Here is a 27451-nt window from a genome sequence, read left to right as displayed (position 1 = left end):
TTGTCTTTTCGTGGTTTGCATGCTCTGGCGCTATTTTCTTCAAATCAAATTGATATGAAAGGTCACAGACTTCCGACAGCTTAGATTTCTATGCTTCTAGTCGAAATCAAGACAAAAGAAATAGGCTTGGGCAAGGCATGTAATGCAAAGGCAAGAAATGCCAACAGACTGCATTCCAAGGGAAGGGAAGCGTGTAGCAGCTGGGGGTGGCAGAAAGTTAGGTGGATGGATGAGATTAAGAAGTTTGCGGGGATACGGTGGCCGTAGCTGATACAGGACAGGGTTCATTGGAGAGATATGGGAGAGACATTTGTCCTGGAGTGGGCATAGTCAGGCTGATGATGATGATGAAATTCCCAGTTGGAATCACTGTGATTTTGTTCCTTAAACCAGTTTGACCAGCCCACGAACTTTCAGCTAGGCCACTAAATGAACCAATTGCTTCACAAAGTATTAGAGTAAGTTATAACAACCTACTTATCTTGGCACCAAGTGATCGAAGCATTTCCATGGGAGGATTGGAGACCAGTATTCGATGTCAACAAAACAGCCTGCACAGATCACCTGTGTGTCGGCACACCTTCTATGTTGCCAACAGTTTAAATGTGTTTAATCTGCATGCCGATAATCCTTTTCTTTCTCCCATGCAAGCTTGTCAACTGCTGCAGTGTATTTACTGAACATGCATTTCCAAGCATTAGAGGTCAGTGTTGCAAGAGCTTTTTCTTGTGTCCTGTGTGTTTGTATCAAACGTTTCAACTTGTTATAAATGAAAACCCTGCATGATCAGTGCAGATGTACGAAGTATGACCATGAATGTGAGCATCTTTTATGGACGTCCATCTGGTTGCGTTTGTAACATAAAAACTCTAGCACCAACAAAGGATTAAACACAAAGGATTTCCTTTTAAACCCTTGGTTGGTGCCAGATATTGGGGTTGCTGTAACTACCGGTGGGCTTAGCCTTGAGATTAGTCTACAGGCAATTGCTCCGCCACAGAGACACTTAAGTGTTAATTAAATGCGGGAGTTTGAGGCACAGAACTGTGGCCTATGAGAGCCACACCACCATGCATACATATACCCACAATAGTCGTCAAACTGCTGTCACCATTTGGAGTACAGATCAGTGCCAAAAAAAAATTTTAGAAGAAGGCATTCAATGCTGTGCATATAAGCTGGCTCCTATTATACTTACAAGATAATAAACACACAAAGTCCATGTAGTGTTTAATAAAACAATTTATATATGGCCATTTCCCAATGTTCGTGTACATCACCAAGAATGACCAAATACAAAAAAAAAAGATTACAACGCACCATATTTACATGTAACATAATAAATGTATGCAATATATTTTCTGAATAGTAGTACACGAAAGCTGGACAAATGGATGACAAAAAGTGCCGTCAACCACTGTGCACGCTGCATTTAAATCATGCAACACTGATGTATAAAGAATGCCTTCCGCATCTGTAAATATTTCTTAGCAGAATGTACACATGTCACAGCATCCAAGGTTTGCACAAATTTTCTTTAAAACGTTCGAAAGAAGACAACAGGAAGTACACTGAAAGCATATAAATGAAATTTTAACACGCATATTAACATGCCAACACACACAAATACAAAGAGACCAAGGGACATATGTGCAAACATTAAACTGGTAGAAGAAAAGAAATCAAGGATCTTCACATATTTGACCAGTGTGCAGAAACATGTAGCAAGTTGACAAGACATAACCTAGAACGATACCAGACATGCACATACAGGTGATTACACTAAATAACATTGACAACATAAACTACAGGAGACAACAAATGATCATCACATCAGCTTCAACACTTCATACATATATTCCCCACAACACTGCATCGCAGGTAACAAATTTCAGCATTTGGTAACACAAGAACAATGTAACAGTCTTGCTGAACACTGCACAAACGCCATCCAGTCCTGTGCCCTAACAAGTGACGTATTGTATTCAAATGCATGCATGTACAGTGCACGCTTGGGGAAACGTTTCACACAAACTGTCAAAGAAAAAAAAAAAAGAGGAGGATTCAGCCTCAGGAAATGCATATAATTTGGAGAAAAATACCAAATACAACAAAAGTTAAGTTCCAATGCAAAAAAGCATCGTTGTACCCTGCTGTACAGGCTTGATAACCTGATGAACAAACGAAATTTTTTTTAAAGCTTCACTTCAGCTGCATTCCTTAAGGCTTGTACAAGGACATGCACTGCATGCAAGGCATTCTTTAATAAAGACATAATGTGGAACGCTGAAGCTCCTACTCTGTCTTTCTCTCGCCGTTTTTTGAATAACCATAAGTAATTTTGCATTCGTCAAAATGATGCCGTCACCATGGAAAGGTAGCAGGAAACTGCACTGCTCAATACTCCTTGTCGGAGCTGTGCTTTTTAAAGTGCTGGTGTACACTAAGGCGGCAAGTGTCTTGACACTTTGTGCCCTCACCAGAAGATGCCTTCAGTGAATTACTTGGTACAACACAGTGACTGCACCATGCAGAGTTTGCCGTGAAAGACCCAGATGGAACAACTGTCTGCCGGGATTTAGTTAGAGGACGAGATGAAAGTCTCATATTCCCAGTGCAAATGGACATACTCCAGGACTTGAAGGTTTGCACAGTAACCAGAAGGGCGTGATAGTACAGGAACACTAAAAAAGAAAAAGCAGCCCATGGAAACTACAAGCAAACCTTAAATGCACAAAGCCTTGAGTGAACTCGCCAGTTTAAGAGACAAATCACTATTCCCTAGCCGTGAGTATCAGAACGAAACGCTTTCTGAAGTTACAGGCTGTCTGTTAAACAGAACAACTGCGCTACTCCCTCAAACTATTTTATCGATTTGATTTAGTTGTCTTTTTTTTTCCAATCTGCATGACTGCACCCAATGCTGAGGCCTCATAATAAAAATTGTGGAGTGTGCTTTGTCATAGAAGTAACTAAGGGGCACAAAAAAAAAAAAGATCAGAACATACAGAAAAATAGCAGCAATGACACATTCAATATGGTCGCTGGCAAAGTCCACACTTTTCAGTTTCAAGAATACTTGTTCACAAAACACAATTTTTCTTAACCACTATTCTAGTGTAGCAATATTCTTCATATCATTCATCTTGAGCAGTAAGGCAGGCGTCACATGATGTGCCTTCCAAACACATTACAGTTGCAACACACTTGAGCCCCACATAACGGCAGCTCTTCAGCGATGCAAACAGTATCAACTAGGTTTCAAAGCCACCTTTGTACTAACGACCCAAAATAGACAGAAGTCACAGAGGTAGTGATGCAACATGCAGTATTTAGGTGTACGATTCTTTGCTTTGTGACTGAGGCATTTGTCAATGCACCCAATTCCTCAAAGAGAGCAAATATTAATTGTGCAATGAACGTAGGCTATCGAACGCTTCCCAGTTAACTGCACAGTGGTGACAGAGCTGCTTTGTGAAACACAATAGTGAACAAAAGTGACGACCTGTTGCCTCAGTTTCAGTAGGTAGGAACCTTCACCGCCGTCGCTTGGGTTTGACAAGTGAGCGGTAGATCGGCAAAACAACAGTCATGTCGACAGTTATGCAGGGTGTCTCATTGTATTCAACACAAGACTTTTGATGAAAATGCCACAACAGCTACAATGCACCGCTTTTCAAATTGGGTTGTCTTGTCAGATGGATATAGCTTTTTCAAGCATATTAGTAAATATTGATTACAACTGGTTATTACCTAATTAATTTCTCCTTTTAGGCCAAATCTGTATCAAATAAACTAAACCACCCTGCAAAGACATGAACCTGATGTGCATGATAGAATGCGCAAAAGACATTAGCTCTGCCTCAATGCAAGCACAGAAGAGACCAACAAGTGTTTGGGACAATTTCGGAAGCAGCATGTTACAAATGACATGAGTGAACCCACAAAGACAGAGATTCTTGTTTGCTATTCAGCACTATTGACTGGTGGTGGTGGCACCAACGAAGGAATGAGAGAAATAAGAGAAAAGAGAAAAGGATTAAGAAAAGAGGCCACAGTCAGTTTTCCAAGTGTGCATGAGGCATCTGTACGCAATTCAAAACAGTCAGAATAGATCAACACCACTAAAAGGCAAACCAGAATATATTTCTCTCACTAACTTGCTTACTTGGTCATCAACACCACTAAGTATCAGAAGGCAAACCAGAATATATTTCTCTCACTAACTTGCTTACTTTGTCACTTAGAAAACGGCACTGTCATTTAAAAAAGCTAGCATTGGAGCATAGGATTTTACCGGTGCAAATTTCATTTTGTTAACATTGGAGGTACCAAGTTAATGAGTGAACAGAAGATTAATTAGATTACCAGCAATTAACTGATCAACTTAACCAGTTAATGTGCTTGTGACCACTTCCTCCACCACATAATTTTGTCCGTTGGTACACCTTCAGATCTTTGGTATATCCTTGCCCACAGGCGCCATTGCTTTCAAAGTGCCCCAAAAGATAAAGCTGTCTCAAAGACGTCTTTAGAAATCAAAGTCACACTGTTGAATTAAGTTCTGTAATGACACTGACTGACTTACTTCAGTTATGGACATTACAGAATCTAGTGGTTCTGTATTAACCGTTCCATTACAGCATGCCTTCTCCCATCATTAAGTCTAAAATACAACGCTAAATTGTTTACACATTACACAGTTTTCGTATCTAAATTAAAAAAATAGAATGAAGTCTTCGATGTCAATGCACATTAGTACAATAAGCCATCCTAGAAATAAGGAAATTATAGCAGCTCAGTACATAAAACGAGATTTTCAGTATAAGTGAGAGAAGTTCCTGCTTTTCTTACCTTGCCACTAGCCTTTTATGTTTTTGGATATAGCATCTGCATGACCCTTGACTACGAAAATAAAAGGATGCAGAGAAGCTGCCTTCGTAGAACTGAATGCCACACTTTTACCCTAACTCACACATTCTAATGCAGATGCATAATACTAGCACATGGTCCCTGACAATGAAAATAAAATGCGACAATCAAGGTGAATTTGCACCCAGTAGACCGAAATGTACACAGGTCTGACTGTTAAATGGACACAACAGTGACAAATTTCAGTGAAGCAAACCTTGAACTGAACACTAACAACAAAAACCCAACCTCAGAATTGTATAACAAAATCTGCACGAAAATACACACTGCAAACACCAGCAATTAGCCGAGTCATGCAAGTGATCTGCACAAGGGAAGGTCGTTTCTTAAAACAGCAACCCCTAGCAAGATGTTCAGATTGAACAACCATTTGCATCAATACCTTGCAATACCTTGCAATGTCAAATTAAAGCAGTAACTGAAGACCTTCCAAGTTCACATCATTTGTAATGATTACACAAACATTCACACCATTGTATGTTCCTTTTGAAGGCATTTAATGGCAAATGACCTAAGCAACACCGCTGCAAGATTGCAATCATCACCAGGTGCTTACGCACTTTCGGTGCCATGATTTCACTAGTGAACAGCCTTCAAACTACTTAGCTGCAAGCTAACAAACATATATGTGCCACATGTCAGTCTCTCTACTGTAGGTGCTTCACTAAAAAAAGCACCTAATATAAATCGCGCTTCAGTATTCAAAGCCGGGCTAAACTGCCCTATCTCGTCGTTTATATGATTCTTTCAAGGCAGCGGCCATGAAGACAGATAGGCACACTGTGGCGAACATCACAATCCAATCATCTGTGCTGAAACAAAGCACACAGGGCTCTTCTTCTTCAACTCTTTTTTAACATCAACCTGGCACAAGCATCACCCGTCATTTCACCGGCTGACAAACTGCGTTGCCGATGGGGTGAAACAGTCACCATTCGCTGGACAGGCTGTTTCAAGGGTGACTGTCTCCATGCAACATCTTGCCATTGCTCAACGTCCTTCATTGTGTTCTCAGGCTGATGCCACGACATTGCGTTTGAACCATCGTTCACCTCGGGTGATGAAAAGTCCCCGTTCCAAGCTTTCTCATCGAAACGCACTCTTCCATTCTCATCTTCAAAGCACTCCTTGGGCTTTGCTGAATCAGCACCTGCTTCGCTGGTGTTCATTTCACTGCCAGCCACTCTGCCTACGACAGCTTTGTTAACAGGTGTCTCTTTTGATGCAGCAGCACTACCTCTGGCACCTTCGTCCAAGCCCTGGCTTTCCTTGGCAGCTGTTGGACTTCGGCTACGCATGTTCAAGCTCTGACATGGCGCAGAGGCTTGTTTGTTTTCAGCTTCAAGGCTGTCGCCGGCATGCCTAGCCAAAGCTCTTCTTAACTCCGCAGCAGCAGACCTATCTGTGCTGACAACACAGCTGTCAAGAGCATTTCTATCATGCTCCTTTTCACCAAGAGGAGTTGGACTTCGGCTGCGCCAGTTAGTGTTCAGACACGGGGAACTTCGTTTCCTCGGACTTCCGCTGTCACGTCTAGTCGCCGCACCTCTCGGAAAATCACCAACACTGCGTGAATCCTGCCTCGCCATGTGGCCACCACTGCCTTGCTCAAAGCTCCGGCGTTCTCCGAGGGGACTTGGGTTTCGCCAGTTACTGCCACGGCTGGGTGAAGTCCGTTTTGGACTATGAGTGCTGCCGCCATGTCTCGACAAAGGTCTTCTTAGCTCACTGGGGTCTTGCGCTGCTGCCAGTGAGCCAAGGGCAGTGTACCCTGCATCGAGTTTTGTGCCGTCTCTGCAGATGCCTTCACCCATGACGGCTTTCGTGCTGGCCATCAGCTCGCCGCTCGGAATGGATTCGAGTGTGCTCGGTTTGCTGTCGGCAACAGTGGTACGCCAGCTCTTGCTCGGAGAGGATCTTCTGGGTGACGATCTACGCTGCTCCATCTCAGGAGTGACTAGCAGAACGGCCGTGTCAGGTGATGAAAGCATGTCCTCAGCATGTTCCGAACGGTTGGCCAGTGCTTCTGGCTCCACTCCTGGATGGAACAGAGAAGCAATGAGATTTGTGCTAGCAACTTTCACACCGCAAACTCGCATAAGTCTGCTAGCATCATAGAGTTTCTCAATTATTAATCAGAGGGAAAGCTGGCACTGCGATGGTTTGCACACCATGGACAGGTGCAGAAATCCCGGAAAGATGCGGTTTCGTATTTGGCTTGGCTTATTGCCCGGCATGAAACGCAGATTCAGCTATAACATTTAAGACTCTCCTTGAGGCAAACCTCCAAGGAATGTACACCAGCCTAACTCTAGCGTTAAATTTATTGAACAAGTGATAAACACACCATTAAAACAATTTAATCTGCGCGCAGAGAAGATCATTGCGCTACAGCTACGATTCAGAGGCACAGTCCACGTCATAAGGCCAACACTAGCCAAGCCAAGTACGAAATCTCATCTTCCCGGCATTCCCGCAGTCGATGAAGTGCTCTTTAAGAAACTACCATAGAAGGTGGCGCCAGCTTTCCCACTAGGTAATACTGAGAAAGTCTTTGGCTAGTATTTTGCACAGTAAACGCATGCAGTGAGAAAAAGCGCGCCTGCTCAAAAAATAATGCCCTGGGAATTGCTGAGACAGTGTGAAATTTAATGAGAAGGCGCAGTAGATGAAGGTTTCATTGGCCAAATTTTAGCTTCAGAACAAGAAGACTGTCTTTTATGCAAAACGTACATGGCTCCAAGCAGGGTCACAGAAACCGTTCAGAGGCAGTGTCATGGAATTCTACAGGAGTCATGTCACTGAAGAGTCTCCAATTCACTCTACAAAAGCGTAACTCACGGCTTGTCTCCCTTTCTTCACTGGCTGTGCTCCTTGCTGCCGCAGATGGCCCATCCTCTCCCCATCTCCTCTCCTCCTCCTGCTCGCTGGGCTTGGCTTTCCGGCGCCTCCACTGCCAGGGAAAGGCGGTGCCCTGCTGTGGTGGCTGCTGCGCCCGGGTGGGGGGCCGCAGCTCAGCCGAACCATCCTGCGCATAGTAGGACCGCAGGGTGGCCTCCGACCGGCACTCCTGCATGGCCAGGTAGGTGTGTGGCAGCAGCAGCGGGAAGCGCGACGTGAAGTACGTCACGAACTCCTCCGGGATGGCGCCCAGCTCCGCCTGCAGGGCCTCCGGCAACTCCCGGTAGTGGTGTTTCTGCAGATGGGGGAGAGACAAGGACATGAAGTTTAACATTCAAAACATGCATGCAGGCTATGAGAGGTGCCGCAGTGGAGGGCTTCGGATTATTTCAGACCATCTGGGGATGTTTAACATGCACTGACATTGACCAGCACACGGGCATTTTAGTGCAAAAGCACTCATACGGTCACCAACACTGACCAAGAATCATGTCGCTGTATGTAGGTTTACCGTATGTATGTACGTGCGTACGATTTTGTGCCACTGCCTAGCAACCTGAGTTACTGCCTCAGCTTACCCGAGTTACACGGGCAAGCTCGGGTAAGTTCAGAGCAGCGTCGTGCCAGCTGCGTGAAAGTTTGCTCGGGAAGAGCAACGTGGGTTGCACAATCCGTATCGGTGACTGTGACAGAAACAGTCACCTGCCAGCCAGTGCAGTGGCGCATCTCCTAACTGCTGCACCATTGCGCTGATATCGGTATGAGGACTCGCCACTATCTATGAGTGTAAAGTAGAGTGTGACCAGTTCTGCATATATGGGCATTAACCCACTAAAGATATCGCATAAAGAAACTGAGAAGAGTTATTTTGCTTTTTTCTTTTCAATGTGTACAGGCGATCACAGCAGCACTGACGACGAGCGCTTTGATAAGAATTTTGCCCCAGAAAGGTGACAATCTCCACATTTTTGCCTTGCTTACCCTAAAGTAAAACAAACACATCTGCAAGTGCTGCAAAGTGCCCAGATTTGTGCGCCCAGATGACCAATTGAATGCAAGTACCACGCCTTCATTTAGCTATGCTTGAATGCTCATTCGGCACCCAACAGAAAATGCTGTGTGAAAATGCATCAGGTGAAAGACGGCACGTTGCATGGCTAGCCGGTGTACGGTTGTTGCGTCATTCTTAGCCCAACATAAGAACTTCACGAAACTCAGTCTAAATAAAGCATAAAACTCTGTGTGTTGCACTAAGGACAACGTAATGATTATACATATAGTGAGTTTCACTTTAAAAATACGCACCAAAGGGGTGGTGTTGCGCCGTGGTGTTTGTTCACCAGGGTCGAGATGCCTCCACTTCACGACACTGATATAAAGGCTCATACCTTCCCCCAACTGCCTCCTCTCTTTCGGCCAGTCATTAATCCCACTATCAATCACACTACCTTGAAGCTAGTGGACACCATGCTTGTGCGGGAAGGTTCAGGTGACCCCTTGTCGGGACAAAAACCCAGAAACAACTATAAACTGCGTTTGCTACACAGAACCTCTCTTCCTCCATAAAAAACAGCTGGGCGCACCACAGTTTTGTCGTGCTTAACGGAGGATTTATATGCTGCAATGCAAGACTTAAACACCGTACTCGCTCATAGGAAGCACTTTTGAATTTGTGCTGACTGCCCCAGAAAACGTTTTATATGCCACAAAATGAAGGCTAAAAAAAGGGCAGAGAAAAAGAAGTTACCGCCAACAACAAAAAAAAGCTCAGCATCCTGTAATAATTCTTTTCTTGAGCCACATATGTCAATTGCCCTGGGATGGATGTCAAGACCACGGCTCATGTCCGGCCAAGCCAAAGCAAAACAGGAAGTGAGTGGTCGTAAAAGAGCCAGTGACTCTAGAAGGATGTTCTTGCGGGCTAGTTGGTTCGTAGCTCAAGAAACGCTAAAACTGCGCAAAAGACGAGGACATAGGCAACGAGGAACACACAAAACACCACTGCACCCACGAAACACACAAAAAACTGTGCCCATGGTGTTTTGTGTGCTCTTTGTTGCCTATGTCCTCGTCTTTTGCGCAGTTTTAACATTTCAGTGACTCTAGTTGTCTCGGACAAATTGGGGCTAAAACGCGGCTATCCCGCTACTGTAATAATGAAGTGCTGATTCTGCTTTAGTAAAAGATCTACCAGTGATACCTAGTTGCACATCTGCTGTAACCATTACCGCATAACAACCTCAAAGTTAGGAAGAATGTAAAGTGACATGCACAAACAGCACCCAGCTGCATGCCACTTTCAATAAGGTTTGACAATCACAGGCACCTTATTCCATGACAACATGTCTTGGCAATATAGCCAATGTTGCAAAGCTGAACTTCGTACTCCTTTTCTATGCAGCTCAATATAGCCCTCAATTGGAGTTAATAGTTTCCTCTTAAAACATAGCACGTCCGTAATACTCATCATTTAAGGCACACTTCTAACATAACTGCACTTTTTGAACATGACAGAGCCAGAGCAAAAATGGTTTCTTTTATTACCACTAACTGTTAAAGCACGCCCAGTTACAAGAAGTTTCCACAGAAGGCACCAACAACACCAGCGACAGAACAAAGCAACCACGCCGCGAGCAACGCGCCAGGCAACTGTCCTGCGGCCGAACTGTTGACACAGTGACACGGTTACAGATACTCCGCTCCTATAGCTTTCTCTTCACTGCCAAAAAAGCTGTCGATCAGTATAGTCACTCAAGCCAGAACAAAGTTTCTTCTCTATTCCATAAGCATGGTTCACCAATAAAAACGTAAGTTTGCCTTGAAAGCTCAGAAAGCTTCAAAGCTAGTCTGCATGACGCTACCACTAAGCAATGCTAACTAAAGCAGGCAAAGGGGGCTTCATAAAGTGCGATAGAAATAAGTCCAGCTCAGAAGCACGAAAAGTGCGATAAGTGCTTTGAGCAGGAACGAAATGCTAAGATGCGACAGCTCACCTTATTACGCATGGCTCTCAGCAGGTCTCTGACGGAATGGCCCTTGTAAGTGCGGTACTTGCGCAGGTCTGCACAGGCACACAGAAAAAAAAAAAGGAAGGCCATCTAATAGTCTGCAATAGTGAGGAAGTGAAGCACATCTTTTACGAATGCCAGACAAACTTCAGCACTAGCAAGTTAAACAATGAAAATGGCCAGTGCACAGAAATAGCCTCATCCAAAGAGCACTATGAACGCCATCACAAGTGTGAGTCACCACAGATTTCTCTTTCTAATATAACTGTGATTCGAGAAAAAGAAAACAAAATTCCATTGAAGCCAAAAAGCCAAGACAGTCCAGGAACGACACTGAGTGAACACTCAGTGCTAAGCCTTCTTCCAGGTTATAGTATTGCTAAAGTTTAATCGAGCCACTTCTTACCAATGGAAGATTAGGTTTATTTCTAGAAGCAAAGCAAGTTAGCCGACTTGGTGGAAATCCACCGTCACATAACAATGCAAAGTACATTTGCAATGACTAGGATGAAGGAACGTGAAACAGGCACAGGACTAGGTGTGCTACATATTTATATGCAAGTGTGAATGGAATCTAACAAGTAATAAAAAGGCATACAATAAAGAGAACAGCACAATAAAATGCACTACAAGGTGGTAAACCTGTGCAAGTAGCTGTCCTACGTCTTCCATTTTTTTCAGCCATCCTCTTTTGTGTTGTTATCCGAAAAATAGCTTTATTTAGCGTGAGAACATCTGCATGCCTCCCATCTACCTTTCTTGTTGCATGCAGTCTGCACACCGCCTCATTGTGCATTTCAACCTTCGCAGTTTCATACCTGCTATCACAAACTAACCCTTCACGACAACACGTTCCTCACGAGGGCCAATGCATTTTGCATTCCTGCTTCCTCGGCCTACCTTCTCTGTGGCCCCTGAACCATAAAAGGGAGAGGCCTCCCATCTAAAATGCTTGAGGCCGATCATCAAATGAGCTGCACTGGCTTCTAAGTCATGCGATGCCGTACCTTTCTGCAGTTCCTCGGTGATGTGGTCCCGCCAGTCACCACGCACCACCTCAAAGCCGCCCCGCTCGAGGCGACGCACCACGGGACTGTCAGTCGGCTCTTTCTCGATCCGGTCGCTCACGTCCTGGAAGGGGGGGGAAACAGAACAAAAGAAGTGAGCGGTCACTTCTGGTGCCGCTTTTGGGTCACAAGTGAATCACAAGACTGTCACAAATGTGTCGGCAAAAAAAGGTTCTGTCATACGAGCTCATCACATCTCAGTAGATTCACAGAACAAGATCGCAGCAATGCACGGCTGAGCGAAAAGCTGAAAATTTGAACTAAAGCTGCGACCAACTGAAGACAGGTTGCAACAGCAAGGCAACAGTTCACTGTCCAATGCTGTACAGGAGATAGGCGTAGAAGTTACAGGAGCTAGATGACAGAGTAAAACTTTCTTTCTTTTTTTTTTTTTCCAAGCCAGAAAGCGAACAGAAAGCGAAGGAGCAATAAACAACAATTAGAATAAAGCTAATTGCCCCAAAAGAGAACCTTGTGAGAAACAAGACGCCCCGGTTTAGTTGTCACCCTGGCTCAAGACAACTGGAATGGGCAGCTAAGCCATTAAACTTACTCGGGTCATCATTTTCAATCAGTTTTGCTTCTTCCTCTGTGGCCGAACGCACGTACACACATGGCGCACAATGCGATCAACATGTGCCAATCGACGGACTTCGGCGGCCGTCTTTGCGGAAACCAACTTGGGGTATTACGGTACACTGAGGACCGCTCCATCCAATCTTTGTTCTCAGTAAAAATCGATTCTGCAGCTCTCTCTGGCTGTGTTGATGTTTGTCCGGAAACACAAGATTCATTTATAGCTATGAATGTGGGACTTAAAAAATTTTCCCACCACTCGTTCCAAACTTGTGATGTCAACAAGACTGAAAGGATCTCCACGATCCCCACCTGAGGAGGGAAGGTGGTGTGGCCTGGTCTCAGAGTTCCAACTGAAGAAACTGCACTGGTGTTACCGTAGTTTGCTCATGAAGACAGCCAACGGTGGCAATATTATACCCTTATATCATTGTTTGTTCTTCTATAGCTTATAATAACTAAATAACCCTCGCTTTTACACTTCAAGATCTCAAGCAAGGAATCACTACTTGCTGTTAATTCTGTTTAATAATGGATCTGACACAGCTATTCGCCCAGTTCATTCAAAATCATGCCTGAAGGATGGGTGTGGACTAGAGGTCACAAAAAAAAATGCGCATATGACACGTTTCAAGAGTGCACATACCTGAAAGAAGTCGAGCTGCCGCTTAGGGTCCCAGAAGACAGGGTGCTTCACCACGGCAGAGACGGAGGGGCGCTCCTGGGGGTCTGTGTGCAGCATCTGCTCAATCAGGGACTGGCCCAAGGCACCTGCAGATTTGCAGAAACAAGCAGAGGCATGACTAAAGGCCGGAATTCTACGAAGTTGCTTATTACAGGAAGTTGCCTGTATGACTAACAATTGTCGCTCGATGATTTGTGGTGGCTGAATATGGTGACAGTGTCTCCTACTATTATAACTTCACAAGAACTACAAGCGCTTTCCCATTTAGAAGCTTCCGTTCTATCCCGTTCACAGAGAAAAATTATCACTCTGGTTGCAGCTCAACCTGCTGCACCACCTCATTCACAGTGCGAGCCCTCACAAGCATGACCGAATGCAAAAATTTGGCTGCACAGTGCTGGCTTTCCAAATTAAAGAAACACAAAAAGCAACAGCCGCAATCCATGTTCATGGTTTTCCATGGCGCACCTTGTGTCCCAGCGTCCGACAAGATCTGGCGGCCATGCTTGATGTTGGCCTGGCGCTCCAGGGTGTCACCAAAGGGGTGTCGGCCACTGCTCAGCACATAGTAGAAGACACAGCCCAGCGAGAACACGTCCACTGCCTTTGTCTGCGCACACGAAACAAAAAAGCAGGGATGACATGGTCGCTTTGCTGCAATTGAAGGGCAACTCCGGGGCTTTTTCAAGTTTCATGTACTGTGATGAAACTTTTACTGCAAGTTTTCCTTTCTGTCCTGGTCATTCCCAACAAGTTCCCAACACGTGTCAGTCGTGTGCAAATCGATTTTCAAGTTCATTGTTTCCGTGGCCTCAGTTCTATGGGCAACAAACACTGTGTTTGTGGTGTCAAAAACATACCAGCACCTAAAATGCCCACGCACTGCTTCCAGAACAAAATATTTATGGCTTGTGTTGGGTCGTCTCAGGTATTTCATAAAAGGAGTCACCAATTTCAGTCGCCATTTATTCCATTCAATGCATATATGAGTGTTTTCCAATAATATTTTCCGATAATTTTTATGTGGTGCGTATATCCGTCCCAATCCCTGCCACAGCATTTTCAGACGAGTGACTTTGACTTTTATGGACTACGTCGTTTTTTTTTCCACGTTCACTAATTTCTCACGACTGCCTCTCGAAAGATGAAATCTGATGACTGTTTCAGTCCAAGCCATGTGCAAAAGGTGTGACACCACTACAGCCATGTTGGCTCTCAGCACTTAGACCAAAAAAAGTGTAAAGCAGGACCAAGGTTAAAGCCTACTCACAGCTCGTCCGTGGCCAGACAGCATCTCGGGCGCAATCCACCCATCCGTGCCAGTGACGCCGGACTTGCGCGAAAAGGACAGCCGCCCATGGCTCAACTTCTTGCAGAGGCCAAAGTCCGAGATCATGGCCTTGGCCTCGCCCGCAGCATTGCGCCGCGAAATGAGCACGTTGTGCGGCTTGACGTCCCGGTGCACTGCGACAACATGGAGAGGACTCATCGCAATGCAAATTCCAGATTTTGCCTCATTTTAGGAAATTTCATGCTTACCGCGAGAGTTCCACAGATTTCAAAGAAGTAGGAAGGAAGGACACCAAATTTTTGTTGAATGTTCTTCTTTTGAATTATGCACAAGGTAATCAGTAAACATGAAGAAAAATTATTTATAACTCAATTTCTTCTCCAATGTAGTTTTTGTTGTGGCTTCAGTGGCCAGACGGTGGCTTTACACGATGGGAATTGAGTTTAAAAGTACAAATGAACTGCAATAAAATCGCTGCTGCAGCATTTTAATTTGCTCTAACTCTTGCATCGGCTTGCTACAGGAGCCAGAGTTACCATGAGTGAGCAAACATCCGCTATATCTCTGTCCCTTTGTCCCGTTTTGCGCTACTCTCACTTTCCATGGATCACCGTTACCGACTCGCCCAAGTTTCTACCCCTGGTTTTATGTTATTATACAAACTAGATTACTGCACTCCAGCTCTGAAGTCACTCTAACCAGAAACAATATGTCAATCACCTAACTGAGCAAGAACTCCTCTTGGAAACAAATCCCTCCAGCCCCAGCACATGACTAGCACTGAAACCTGCAGCATCTCTGATGGCTGCCTGATAATCTTTATCATGGTTTCCACGGAATATTCGCCCTGCACAAGCGCAGGTGCTGTCACCCTCCCCCAGCTGGCAAGAGATGATCAGCGCACCAATGTCCAGCGAGTGCAGGTGGTGCAGCCCCGAGGTGGCCTGGTGGAGCAGCGTGGTGGGGTCCAGGTGGCCCCGGTCAAAGTCTGGTCGCTCTACGTAGTCCTGCAAGGTGGCCTCGCACAGCTCCAGTGCTATGTAGCAGAACTGCCTGTCCTCCTCCTGAATCGGAAAAGGAGCAGAGAGGGTGGGAGAGAGAGAGAGTCTGAGAACGCTTCACTAGGCATTGTTGGAAAACTCCTCTGACATGTTTTTCTATATACGTTTGGTTATTACTCATCCACAGGACATAGCAGCAAGTAGCAAAAGGGACAAAGTTGGAGACAGAATGCCGCTGTCAACATTGAACACAAGCTCCTTCAAAACTAAGCTCAATGTCAAGTTGATCTCAGTTACACTGAAATTCTTGCAGTGCAACTCAAAGTAAGCAGCTAATTAGGAAGAGCTTCAAAATTGAACACAAGCTCGTGAAAAACTAAGCTCAATGCCATGGTCAAGTCGATCTCGGATTAGGACCCCTTCCAGTGAAGCTCAAAGTTATAAGCTAATTATGAAAGAATTTCGCAAAAAGTTTGCGCAGGCAAGACGTGCAATTTTTTTTCGGCGACGGCTTGTTTAGGCTAGGCTGGGTTAGGTTAGGCGGCAGTCAGCACAGTTCTAAGGTCCCATGGAATGCCGCTTGAAGTCTCCAGATATGCAAACTGATGGACACACGATCTTACATGTGAGGGAGTTACACAATGGAGGGCGTTGGCCATCACAGGGCTAGGCCATGCCAGGTAAGTAAAGCAAATCACAGCAGTGCAATGAAGTAGAATGTTCTTGCGGGCTAGTTGGTTCATTGCAGAAAAAAGGTTAGGACTGCGCGAATGGGGCAGGACAGGAGAACGAGAAACGAAAAACGACAACACAGGCGCAGACTCGTACTTGTAGTGGCACTCTCTTGCGTTTCGAGCAGTACGCCAGGACACGGAACTGACAGGTGGTCACAGCGATGATGTTCACACACGTCAACACAGCATCGCGCTTCGTTTGCGCACACAAAACAGAGCCCAGGTAGAAGAAATGCTGTGTTAACGTGTGTGAACCGCATCGCTGTGACCACCTGTCAGTCCCGTGTTGTGGCGTACTGCTTGAAACGCAAGATAGCGCCACTACAAGTACGAGTCTGCATCTGTGTTGTCATTTTTCGTTTCTCGTTCTCCTGTCCTGTCCCATTCGCGCAGTCCTAACCTTTTCTCCACAGCAGTGCCACTGAATTTGATAACGAAAACTGATGCACAAATCAACTTGGACAAACAAGAGACACAAAAGGCGTCTTCAACCCCTCATACGCACCATGCAGAAGTAGCGGACAACGTTGGGGTGCTCATCAGACTCGCGAAGCAGGTCCACTTCCCGGCTCGCCAGGCTGATACAGTCTGGCAAGATCCGCTTCACTGCAACGGGGCGCTTCTCGAAAGTGCCCCTGCATCATGTAAATAGTAAGGAGCCATCAAAAACAGGTAAGATGCCATCACAGTCAGGCAAGCCAGCATCAAAAACAAGTAAGCAGTTATCAAAAACATGGTTGACACAAAGGCCATATGTAAAATTGAAACTAATTATAAAGGAGATCTTTATTTCTTCTCTTATCTTTTATCTTTGTTGCCACAGCTCACGCTCCACTTATATTTGCTAATGACCTGAAACTTTTAACTCACTAATTCTTTCTTGTTTTTGTCCATATGGTTTTTTCCTACACTTTCAGCACTGCTAACCAGCCAGAAGTTAAAGAAGCAAGTCCAGCAAAGCATATGAAATGGCTCCAGTCCTCAGCCCACCTACCAGATGCAATTATACTCAACCTTTTATATCGCCTTTTCAACAACGCGCTCATAGATGTTTATTCCCTCTACTGACTGATAAGAAAATTGCCAGTGGATTAACTTGGCTAACCCTGGAAGTCAGCGAAAAGCAAGGACGCTTGCTAAGCGTCTGAGGCTCGCCCATGGTAGCTTCGCAACAAGCTCATGACAGCCGTTCTACATATACCCAAACGACCACGTGGCTATGACGTGGTGTCACATGGTCTAACAACACCCCTATCGGATGTCATCACGTGGTTTCACATCACCCCATTGGATGTTCTTAAGGTCAAAGGTCAACCCAAAGGTCACCCAATGTCAAAGGTCAGCTCAACATCAGCAGTCAAAGGCCAACTAAAGGTCATGGGTCAAGGTCGGGGCTTCGACACCATAACTGTACCACATATGGTCATACACGGCTAACATGGTTGGGATGAAGGTCATTCCAACGTCATTTTCCGGCTTATGTGACGGCCGCTTTACCTAGCATAGTGAAGCTTTTCGCTTCAAAAAATTAGAAAAGGACACCCAGTGGCAGCATTTTATTTCCACTGAAGCAACAAGACACAACCCACAGAGGTTGGCACAACACTGATGAAACAGAGGGAAAAATAAACTGCAGTGAACTCTCTCATAAATTCAAATTTGATTAACTTGAACCTCCGGTCTATTGGAACCGAGGCTTTGGCCCTTTCAACATCAAGCACTTCAAGAGCTCTCATAAATTCAATCTCCGCACAATTAAAAAAATATGCTTGGACATTTTGAGAAGAAAGCGCAAAACAGGACAAGCACAAAGGAAAGACAACGTCCAACTCGCCACCTTGCTGAAGCTGGTTAGGGTAACAGCGTCACTACAATAAATGCGTGCAAGGCAAAGGAAGTGAAATGAAACTAGAGACTTTCGCTTACTTGAACACAAAAGTTCCGTTGCAGCCACGACCGATCACATCCCGCGTGTCGAAGCTAATCTTTCCAATCTGACAAACACCGTCTTCTGTCACTTCTGCATGAATGGAAAGATGTCGAAATTCACAAAGCAGTAGTAGAATCATGTGTATGTACTAAACGTCAGAAAAGAAAAGAAAAAAGTGTGAGACGAAGAAAGCTTACCAAGAATCTGACTGCCGCCACTGACCCGAAGGTTTCCGCTTCGTGACGAACGTTGGTACTCTCTCGCCTAGTATAAAGAAAAAGGGCAGAGATTAAATGGGGACTATCATCAAGTGTTCAGCAAGAAATGGAAGGCTGCAGTTTGACAATAGACGTTTTTAGCATACCGGAGACATAGGTACTAGCGGATATGTATACCAGTTAACTGGACCCCTCCTGCGCACGCGCAGTGGCTCCCCCTGACCCCAACAATGTCACTGCGCATGCGCAAGAGGGGTTCAGTAGGCCGGTATATGTCTCCACTAGTACGTCTCCGGTATGCTAAAGACGTCTATTATCTCTGCTGTTTGTATCGTGCATCAGTCACTGGCACTGATAGCAGCAAAGGCTATGCCAACAAAAGACCTGTGGCAGTAACTAGCAGTTGTTTTGTAGCCACGTGAAATGAGAAAAGAAGAGAAATTAGAGGGAAAGGAAAAGATAAAGACAGGCTGTCTATCATAATGACAATAAGCTTCAATCATGACAATTAAGTTCAATCATGGAAAAAAAAAACTTGGGACGCCTTCTTGGACAGCATCCAAGGCGTTTGAAATGTGATTATTGTTTACAAATCAGATAGCTAGAGCATGCAAGGTGTTTGAAAAGTGATTATCGTTTACAATTCGGATGCTCCAAAACAGACAGCTACCTTAGCCTTAAAACATTATTTCAGGGACACACTGACATCTAAACTAAAAACCAATGTGGATCTATCATACAGCTTTCAAACAAAACACTAATGCTTTCAAAACTAACAGTTACAAAGGCCTCACCTGTGGGTAGAGGTAAGCCACAGCCCCAGCCATGCCACCCAACAGCAGGACCAAGGCAAGCTGAAACCAGGCCGTCTGGCCTGAGAGAGGCAGCAGTGCATCGTCAGGCTGCCATGGCGGTGTCTCAACCGCAGCATCGCGAACGCTCCGGTGCCTGTGATGTGTCCTGCCTCCGTGGCCCGGCTGGCCGTCTTTCTTAGTGCGGTCGGCCGGCTCCCCATAGGGAAAGAAAGGGGGAACCGGCCTCCAGCTCTTCCCGTCATCCCCAATCTCCCAGCTGCCACCAGGGTCATGACCTTCCTTGTCCTTGCTCGGGATGACCTTTGACACAAAGCCAGGAACAGCACCGTAAGCTCCCACAGAGGAAAAAAAAGAAAAGTAAACTAGTCTGCATTAAAACAAAGGGCACATTTGTCACTGCACCTATGTGTCAAGCACCCAAGCAACCCAAAAGGGAACTAGGACTTGAGCACTCATTAGAGGCCTCGAAAATCAATTACTTATATATGAGCGCAATCATTTGTGAGCAAAGGTAATGAACTGCCACTTCCTTCATTTCACCACGTTAACAGCCAAACTTATAACATTCTTGTTTTTTGTTGGCTGACTTCAAAAAATGATTTCCTTGTGTAGATGTCGCACAAAACTACACCACAGCAGAAATCAACAATGGCATTGTTGACTAAGGTCAACAATTACTTCAATATACAATGGGAGGAAGCAAAGCATCTCCACATATAATTACATTTTTACACCTACATGCACATGTGTGCATTGCACGCAACAGTCTCATTACATAAACGAAAAGCTAGCTTTTTTTTCTGCGCATACCCGCTCCTCAGAGTGTGCTCCTTCCGAAGAAACCTCGCGCTGGTCCTTGATGTGGCGGGGGCCTCCTGGGTCCTCGGACTGCGGTGGCCTCTGGTAGCCGATCTGCAGCCTCGAGTAGAGCACGGCCACCATGGTGTTTGGGTACTCGTAATAACCTGTTACAGCCGACAGCAGCGCAGATGTCACATTCTCTCTTCATTGCAAGTCCCAATAGGGAGCGCCAAAACTAAATCTCAGTACGGCACATTTAGAAAACATATTGCCGCAACATGGACAGGCAGTGACATTCACACGTTCTCCACAATATGCCACTCTTTATTTTATAACCACATTATAAGGTCTCAAGTATACTGAAGTCAGGTGCCGAATGCCTCAATTTAATTACCCACAATACGAGAATGCCTACAACAAAAACACATGTAAGTCTAAACAAGACAAGCTGAGGATGCTCACAGACATTCTTGATCACCTCAACTTTTTGTACTCAATTCACCGATACTCTGACCTCCAGGACGCCAACGATGGAACAAGACTCAATGAGTCCGCTACAGATTGCAGTTCAATTGCAACTGACGTTATTTATATGCCCACTCATTTGAATTGTAACAATAAAGGGACATACATTGAAGAGAACCCTTTCCAATTTCTGTTCCAAGTAAAAATCAATCCCATGGTTCTTTCTGGCTGTGTCGATGTTTATCAGGCAGCGAAAGACTGATTCATTGATGAGAAAATTACAAATAAAAAGTTTCCCCGCCATTCTATCAAACTCTAGACGCCTGCAGTAAACAGGACTCCGAGATCACTGTTTTGAAGCGAATGGCGGCACGTCAAGCCTCTGGGATCCGCACCCAGAAAAAAAAAAGCTGTCAATGCAGCGTAGTTTACTTTCAAAATTGGACAGTGGTGGCGACACCCGTGTTTATTTACTTTTTTGTTTGCCTTTTCTATCTTATGAAAGCTCCGTTTTCAGTTCAACCAGCATCTTTGTCGTAACAATGTGGTAATTTTCGTGGCACACAAGCCAAATTTAATTTGTCCGAAGTGTCCCGGCTAGCCGCCCAACAGTATCAAGGCACTCTAAATGGTTACGGTTGGAAGCAGCACAAATAACTATGTCTCACCAAATTCATCGTACTGACCAGAAACGAAGGACCTTTTCCTCTCTGCACTTTCTGAAGACGACTCAAAGTCGCCATCTGGGGACGGCTTGGCAGTGCGGTCAGTGGACGAAGTCGGACCTTCCAGGAGAGGTATTCTCCGGTCCCGTGACTAGCGTTCATAGAAGAAAAAGAAAAGTGCGTTTTGCTCAAGAAAATCCTCAACCTTGAAAACCACAACAAAAGCAACAGTACTGAAATGTGGCAGAACAAACCCAGCCACACTCCATAAGACATGATTTGGCCCAAAACTCCACTTTACTCCATAAGATGTGTATACCTGACGCTTCCAAGGCTCCTTCCTTGCGTAGAAGTGGTACACACACAAATGTGCTTTTAAGCATCAAGAACTGATGCCATTTCATGAGGAATTAAAGCAGCACAAAAATTAGGGCAGGTCTGGCTCTAATAGCTTATGCTGTAGAAATAGACAACAGCAGCAAGCGAGTCTTAACAGGATGTAACTGACTTGCGCTCACCGCCATCACTGGCATGTTCCTGTCCACGAGGGCTGCAAGAGCATAGCTTGCCTTGGCATGTTCGCCCACGTACAGTGCCGGGCTGCAGCAGAGAGAAAAAACACATGTACATGCTCAGCATGCCGCAGTCAATTATTTCAATGATACAAGATGAATGAAATATGCCGTGTTTACTCGCGTAATTTGTGCACATTTTATCTTTAACTTAAGGCTTCAAAAAAGGGGGTGTGCAAATGATCGAAAATTTTCTGAACACATCCTAAAAAATGCTGCAAAGGTTTGCTTTGGTTTAGTTTGGTTTATGAGGTTTAATGTCCCAAAGCGACTCAGGCTATGAGGGATGCCGTAATGAAGAGCTCCGGAAATTTCGACCACCTGTGGTTCTGTAACGTGCACTGACATCGCACAGTACAAGAACCTCTAGAATTTCGCCTCCACTGAAATTCGACTGCCGTGGCCAAGATCGAACCCGCATCTTTAGGGTCAGCAGCCAAGCGCCACAACCACTGAGCCACCGCGGCGGCCACTACTACAAAGATCATAACGCGCAATATATACTGTATATTACCGCCTATATGTAGACTCTCCCATCTCGCACCCCTCACTGGCAAAAAAACAAGAAAAAAGCTGGCTCCAGATATAAGACGCCTACCCCCTCCCACCCCGACTGTTATGTAGTGCCCTGCAGGATGGCATGATGGTGCGCGTACACAGCTCAAAGCAATAGATGCGCAATGATACAAGCGCGAAGCCAGCAGGGCGAAGCAAAAGAGGTAACGAGTGATAAAACGGCACCCTCGCGTGCGGCTCGACTGACTAGCGGAAAACCGAACAGTAAACAGTTTGGTAGTTTCAGACTCGGGCGCGCGCGCAACTGTTTGTCCGGGAAAGAGACCGCCAGCATGAGTGGGCCGGGTAAACGACGCATAATTCGTGTCCTCGCCATTTGCATCTTTCACAACCGCACATGGCAATGCAGACGCACTGATCTTCCCAAACCTGCCTTGTGCGCACCTGTGTACATGCAGGTGGTCCGGCGCAGCAGAGAGCGCAAAATATGCAAGCAGGTTTTTTGTAGCGAGAGCTACACTACGCCAGCTTTTCGAGCCTTCAGCGTGGCATCCCTGAGCTCCGTGGCTGGTCACGTGGTGCGGAGCAGCTGCTGCTGACGGCAGAACCGAGCTGCAACAGCTGTGCGCATGCGCCGTGTCAAGTGGGGAGGGAGTGGAGAGGGGGGAGAGTGAATCCACATCCAGGAACGAAGATGAAGAAGGAACAGCCAGCGAAATGGAGCGACGAAAGACTGACTTTGCAATTCGACTGAGCGAGTTCCACTCGGCCAGATGTAGCTCTCATGTCACTCCAGGTTTAACCAGAGCTAAACCATGGCCAATTTCTTTTTTTTAATCTGGGTAAAAATTTTGGATGCACCAATTATGCGAGTAAATATTGTAGTGCAGGTATAGCAGTTTGTACAGTTGTTAACGTGCAACATTCACCCATTTTAATGTGCCAGAATTTTGTTAGAAAGTCATAGCTAAATAAAATGCAAGACTGAGAGAAAGCCATCGCCTCCATGCACTCTCATCTCCAAAATGAGGTCACGGAAAAGAGCATCACGTCACGCACTCGAAGATAAAGGTTTTGCTTTCTTTTCCCCATTCTCAATGCCCATAAGTTAGTGTCTGATTCTTCTAATGCACTCACAGAGCCCGTGCAACTGATAAGCCTGTGTTACCAAGATAAGTTCACTTCTAAAGGCACCTCAGTTATCTTAGCCATCAGCCACAATCTTGTCGCCACCATGTTCTGTGCAGAGAGACACTGCTTACAGAATAAACAAATGGCAAGGAAATACAAATGCTGTGACCTCTCAGAGGAGACAAGACCAGAACGGACACAGATCGAGAACTTCAGTCACATAAAAATAAACATTTCCTTCTTTTTATTTTCTCAAACAAGAACAGGCACAAAAAGGTAGGGAGTAAGGTAAGCCTAGCATTCAGTGCAAAAGCATTCAACTGTGGGGCCTTAGAACTTCAAACAGTTGGAGGGTAAATCTGCATGCCCTACACAAAGGTGAATGCATGAGTATGTTCTAACGACAAAGCATGCGCAAGGATATGACAAGGGCTGAAGCACTTGTTAAAGGAAAGGTCACAAAGGAAAAACACTGAATGCAAAGTTGTTGCACGACGGGCGGGCGGAAAAGAACCAGAGTCCAGAGGCACAGCAAACGCTGTGCAAGACAAGGACAGTCCTTATACCAGCAATCGATATGAGGTGCACGACGAGGGTTAAGAAAAGACTAAGTGCATCAAAAAGGAACCTGTTTTAGCCACTTTGCCTGTGAGTCACAAGCATAGGAATGATGAAAGAAAAGTAATCTGGATCAATGCCAAAATGCTTTTAGACAACAGAACAATAAAAAAAAGTCCAGTTTCTGCTGTAACCTCTAAATATGCTGTAACCTCTAAATGTGCTGTCACCTTTAAATATGCTGTCAACAGAATGATCCTTCCAGATAGGACCTGCAGTAATTAAAAATGACTTATTATTTGACTCATGGATTTCCGTACATGAATGCAACACTGTGAGATGCGAGACGTAATGTTGTGGAGGAGATATCAGAATAATTTCAACCAACTGAGGCTCCTTAATGTGTGCTGAAATCAAGGATCTCAGGTGCTCTTATAATCCACCCGCAGTGCAGACAGTGCAAGTGCAGACAGGGCGAGTGAAATTGAGCGCATAAGCTGATGCCTCAGCCACTAAAGCTGCATCAGCAGGTGTAAAAATAAACCTGACTTAAATTTCTTTCGTCGTCCTGAAAAAAAAATACATATCGAAGATATGTGGCGACTCACTACAGTGTGGTGTGCTGTGACGGTTCCAGCAGGTTCTTGTTCCAGGAGGAGCGTTTCAGCCGCCCTGTAATGTCCTCCAGGGTGCGCTGAGCAACAGGCGTGAATGGCAGTCGCCGCAGCGAGCTCTCTTCGCCGACATCGTAGACTGCAACGACCGGACTTCCCAGCTCCCGCTCCCACAGGAAGTCACCTGCAGTCAACCCGATCACCACACCCGCCAGAAACCGTTGCATCAACAACAGACATGCTTGTAACTCATTCTCATGCTTTGTACCTGTTGACAAGAATCACTAAAAAATCACCACTTAACAGAAGCATCACAAACAAGTTGATACCAGTTCAAAATGCATACTCTAAACAACTGTACACGCAGTGTACTATAATGTGCATTAGTACACACAATGTACTACCATGAGCACACAGCACACACACACGATACTAATGCAGATAGTGTACATGAAGTGTACTGGTGCACATGCTAGTGTACTAGCAAACAGCTCGCAGCAAAATTCTGTAGGATATGAGCATGCGGAAAATTTATTCTGGTGCAGTCACATCATCCAGTTGCCTGAAATGACAGTAAGCATAACATGACAAGCATATTTCACCCACTAGTATCAACACCAAAAAAATGAGTTGCAAGGCAGCACTACAATAAATTTGTTCCCAAGCTCGCACACCCCATAAACTGTTGCTGTTAACTTCACACAATGCACAAGTACCTAATGCAAGTGGTGAGCACCCTTTACTTAGGTTTTATTCTAAACAGGAGCATGCAATTTCCTGTCTGGAGTGTCCGTGCACTCACAACATGCCAACCAAATGTGACTGAAGACCCAGCAATCTGCAGTGTCAGTAGCGCACTAAGTAAAGACTGTTGTCTGAATAGCAGAAAACAATGCTAGTGCGCTAATCGGGCACAGAAGTCATATGCGGACAAACAAAGCTGTACCCTTACCAGTCTCCTTGTTAAACGTCAACACACGGCCGCCCTCGCTAGATGTGAAGTGGGCAAGGTCTGAAATTGATGGAAGCAGACGAAACGAAGAAATTGGGAGAGAAAAACACAAATTCACGTGACACCCGAGAGCACACAGGGTGCACTACCTACATGCAGAACTGAAAAAACAAAAGTATACCAAATCCCTTTCAGGAGTAAGGTTCCAACCAAGACAAGTCAAAGCATCCAAACAGGATAACATATGATACAATCTGCGTTCTGCACAGAGTTCATTATCAGTCATACACGGAGATCACTATCGACTTCCAGATTCAAAAGACAGATTGAGTTAAACGCAAATACTAACAGTATCTGTGTGCTCTACACGATATCGTAAGAAAGGAATTTCTTATTCAGACAATACCATAGAGGTAGAATGCATCTTGAAACCGCGCAAAAAGACAAGAGACGAGGAAGAAACCAACAGGAGAGAGCACGGAACTTCAACTGTTGGTTCAACTGGTGTCCTGTAGGTTTCTTCCTCGTCCCTTGTCTTTTTGCGTGGTTTCAAGATGCATTCTACTACTAGTCGCCAACTAGCATGCCTCTCTTTATAATACCATAGAATTTGCAGACTCCAAAGAATGTGTGACTACAACTACGAAGACCTCATTATGAAACCAATACATCTAATTTACACAAGATCCTGTATTTGTACATGGTGTATATTGCCGTCCTACCCCTATCCTTTCTTACTATAGCTCCCCCCTTCCTTTCCCTCTCCCTGTCCTTTAATTTCCACTAGCCACAGCTCAGAGGCTTCTGGTTTCCATGGCAGATGCCGCGGCTAAATACATCTTTTCCTTCCATTGCTATTTTATTAATAAATAGCCCCTAACAACAAAAACAAAAAGTGCTTTATACATCATCATCATCATCAGCCTTACTACACCCACTGCAGGGCAAAGGCCACTCCCATGTCTCTCCAATTAACCCTATCCTTTGCCAGCTGCATCCACCCTTTGCCTGCAAACTTCTCATCCGCCCACCTAACCTTCTGCCGCCCCCTGCTACGCTTACTTTCTCTTGGAACCCACTCCGTTACCCTTAAGGACCAGCGGTTATCTTGCCTTTGCAGTACATGCCCTTGATTTCGACTAGGATGTCATTAACACGTGTTTGTTCCCTCACCCACTCTGCCCGCTTCTGGTCTCTTAACGTTACACCTATCATTTTTCTTTCCATGGCTCGCTGCGTTGTCCTTAACTTAAGCTGAACTCTTTTCGTTAGCCTCCACGTTTCTGCCCCGTAGGTGAGTACCGGTAAGATTATGCTGTTGTACACTTTCCTCTTGAGGGAAATTGGTAAACTGCCACTCATGATCTGCGAGAATTTGCCATATGCGCTCCACCCCATTCTTATCCTTCTAGTTGTCTCCCTCTCATGATCCGGGTCAGCTGTCACTACCTGCCCTAAGTAGACGTATTCCGTCATAATTTCTAGGCTCTCGCTGCCAATTGTGAACTGTTGTTCCCTTGCTAGGCTGTTGAACATTACCTTGGTTTTCTGCATGTTAATTTTTAGACCCATCGATCTGCTCTGCCTGTCTAACTCATTGATCATGATTTGCAGTCTGTAGCAGAAGCCAGTTTGCCCATGATTTTGTTATCACCCTCAGCTCGCTAAAGGCATTAAAAAAAGAGGTTTGCAAGCAGAAATCAATTCGTGTCTCCACAGACAATAGGTCACAGAGCACGAGCACAAAGCATGGGTGCCTCTGATGTGCCACATCTGTGTCTACCATAAAGTCCCCATGCAAACAGCTGGCGGACTGACTCACTTGAGCTTCAATTGTGAAAGAGCTCATTTCATGCAACTTAAAATGCAATAATGCGACTTTCACTTATGTTTGCAGAGCAACGGGAAGCAGCAAGAGGTATAGTCGGCAGAAGCTAATCCGTCAATATGTTCGTGGTCGTCGCGTCTGAGCGGGACTGCGTCTGCGCCTCTCACATGGAACAGAAAACCAGCCGACAT

At 45.2% G+C, this 27451-nt stretch overlaps 1 protein-coding gene across 8 annotated transcripts in view; it reads right to left on the bottom strand.

The window, feature by feature from the left end:
- Nucleotides 1-1224: 1224 nt before the first annotated feature.
- Ire1 (serine/threonine-protein kinase/endoribonuclease Ire1) overlaps nucleotides 1225-27451 on the bottom strand; it is a 44969-nt gene continuing 18742 nt past the window's right edge. For 2 of the 8 annotated variants that reach the window (XR_013307898.1, XR_013307899.1), the window contains 18 exons: nucleotides 25433-25492; nucleotides 24475-24664; nucleotides 21608-21689; nucleotides 21111-21240; nucleotides 19969-20123; nucleotides 19138-19458; nucleotides 18323-18389; nucleotides 18122-18215; nucleotides 16701-16830; nucleotides 15365-15524; nucleotides 14440-14633; nucleotides 13638-13779; nucleotides 13131-13255; nucleotides 11849-11972; nucleotides 10827-10894; nucleotides 7774-8128; nucleotides 2445-6970; nucleotides 1225-2403 (listed from right to left, as the gene is read on the bottom strand). Coding sequence is in view for 4 of the 8 variants with exons in the window: in XM_077633863.1 (XP_077489989.1) it covers nucleotides 5775-6970; nucleotides 7774-8128; nucleotides 10827-10894; nucleotides 11849-11972; nucleotides 13131-13255; nucleotides 13638-13779; nucleotides 14440-14633; nucleotides 15365-15524; nucleotides 16701-16830; nucleotides 18122-18215; nucleotides 18323-18389; nucleotides 19138-19458; nucleotides 19969-20123; nucleotides 21093-21240; nucleotides 21608-21689; nucleotides 24475-24664; nucleotides 25433-25492 (3611 nt within the window). In the remaining 4 variants the exon portion in view is untranslated. Of the gene's footprint in view, nucleotides 6971-7773; nucleotides 8129-10826; nucleotides 10895-11848; nucleotides 11973-13130; nucleotides 13256-13637; nucleotides 13780-14439; nucleotides 14634-15364; nucleotides 15525-16700; nucleotides 16831-18121; nucleotides 18216-18322; nucleotides 18390-19137; nucleotides 19459-19968; nucleotides 20124-21092; nucleotides 21241-21607; nucleotides 21690-24474; nucleotides 24665-25432; nucleotides 25493-27451 lie in introns of all 8 variants that reach the window. The other 6 variants (XM_077633863.1, XM_077633866.1, XM_077633864.1 and 3 more) reach the window with 4 other exon arrangements.

Source organism: Amblyomma americanum, chromosome 8 (genome assembly GCF_052857255.1).
Source record: "Amblyomma americanum isolate KBUSLIRL-KWMA chromosome 8, ASM5285725v1, whole genome shotgun sequence".
Taxonomy (NCBI): Eukaryota; Metazoa; Arthropoda; class Arachnida; order Ixodida; family Ixodidae; genus Amblyomma; species Amblyomma americanum.
The sequence above is the reverse complement of the archived record's forward strand: the minus strand, read 5'-3'. Positions and strand labels throughout refer to the sequence as shown.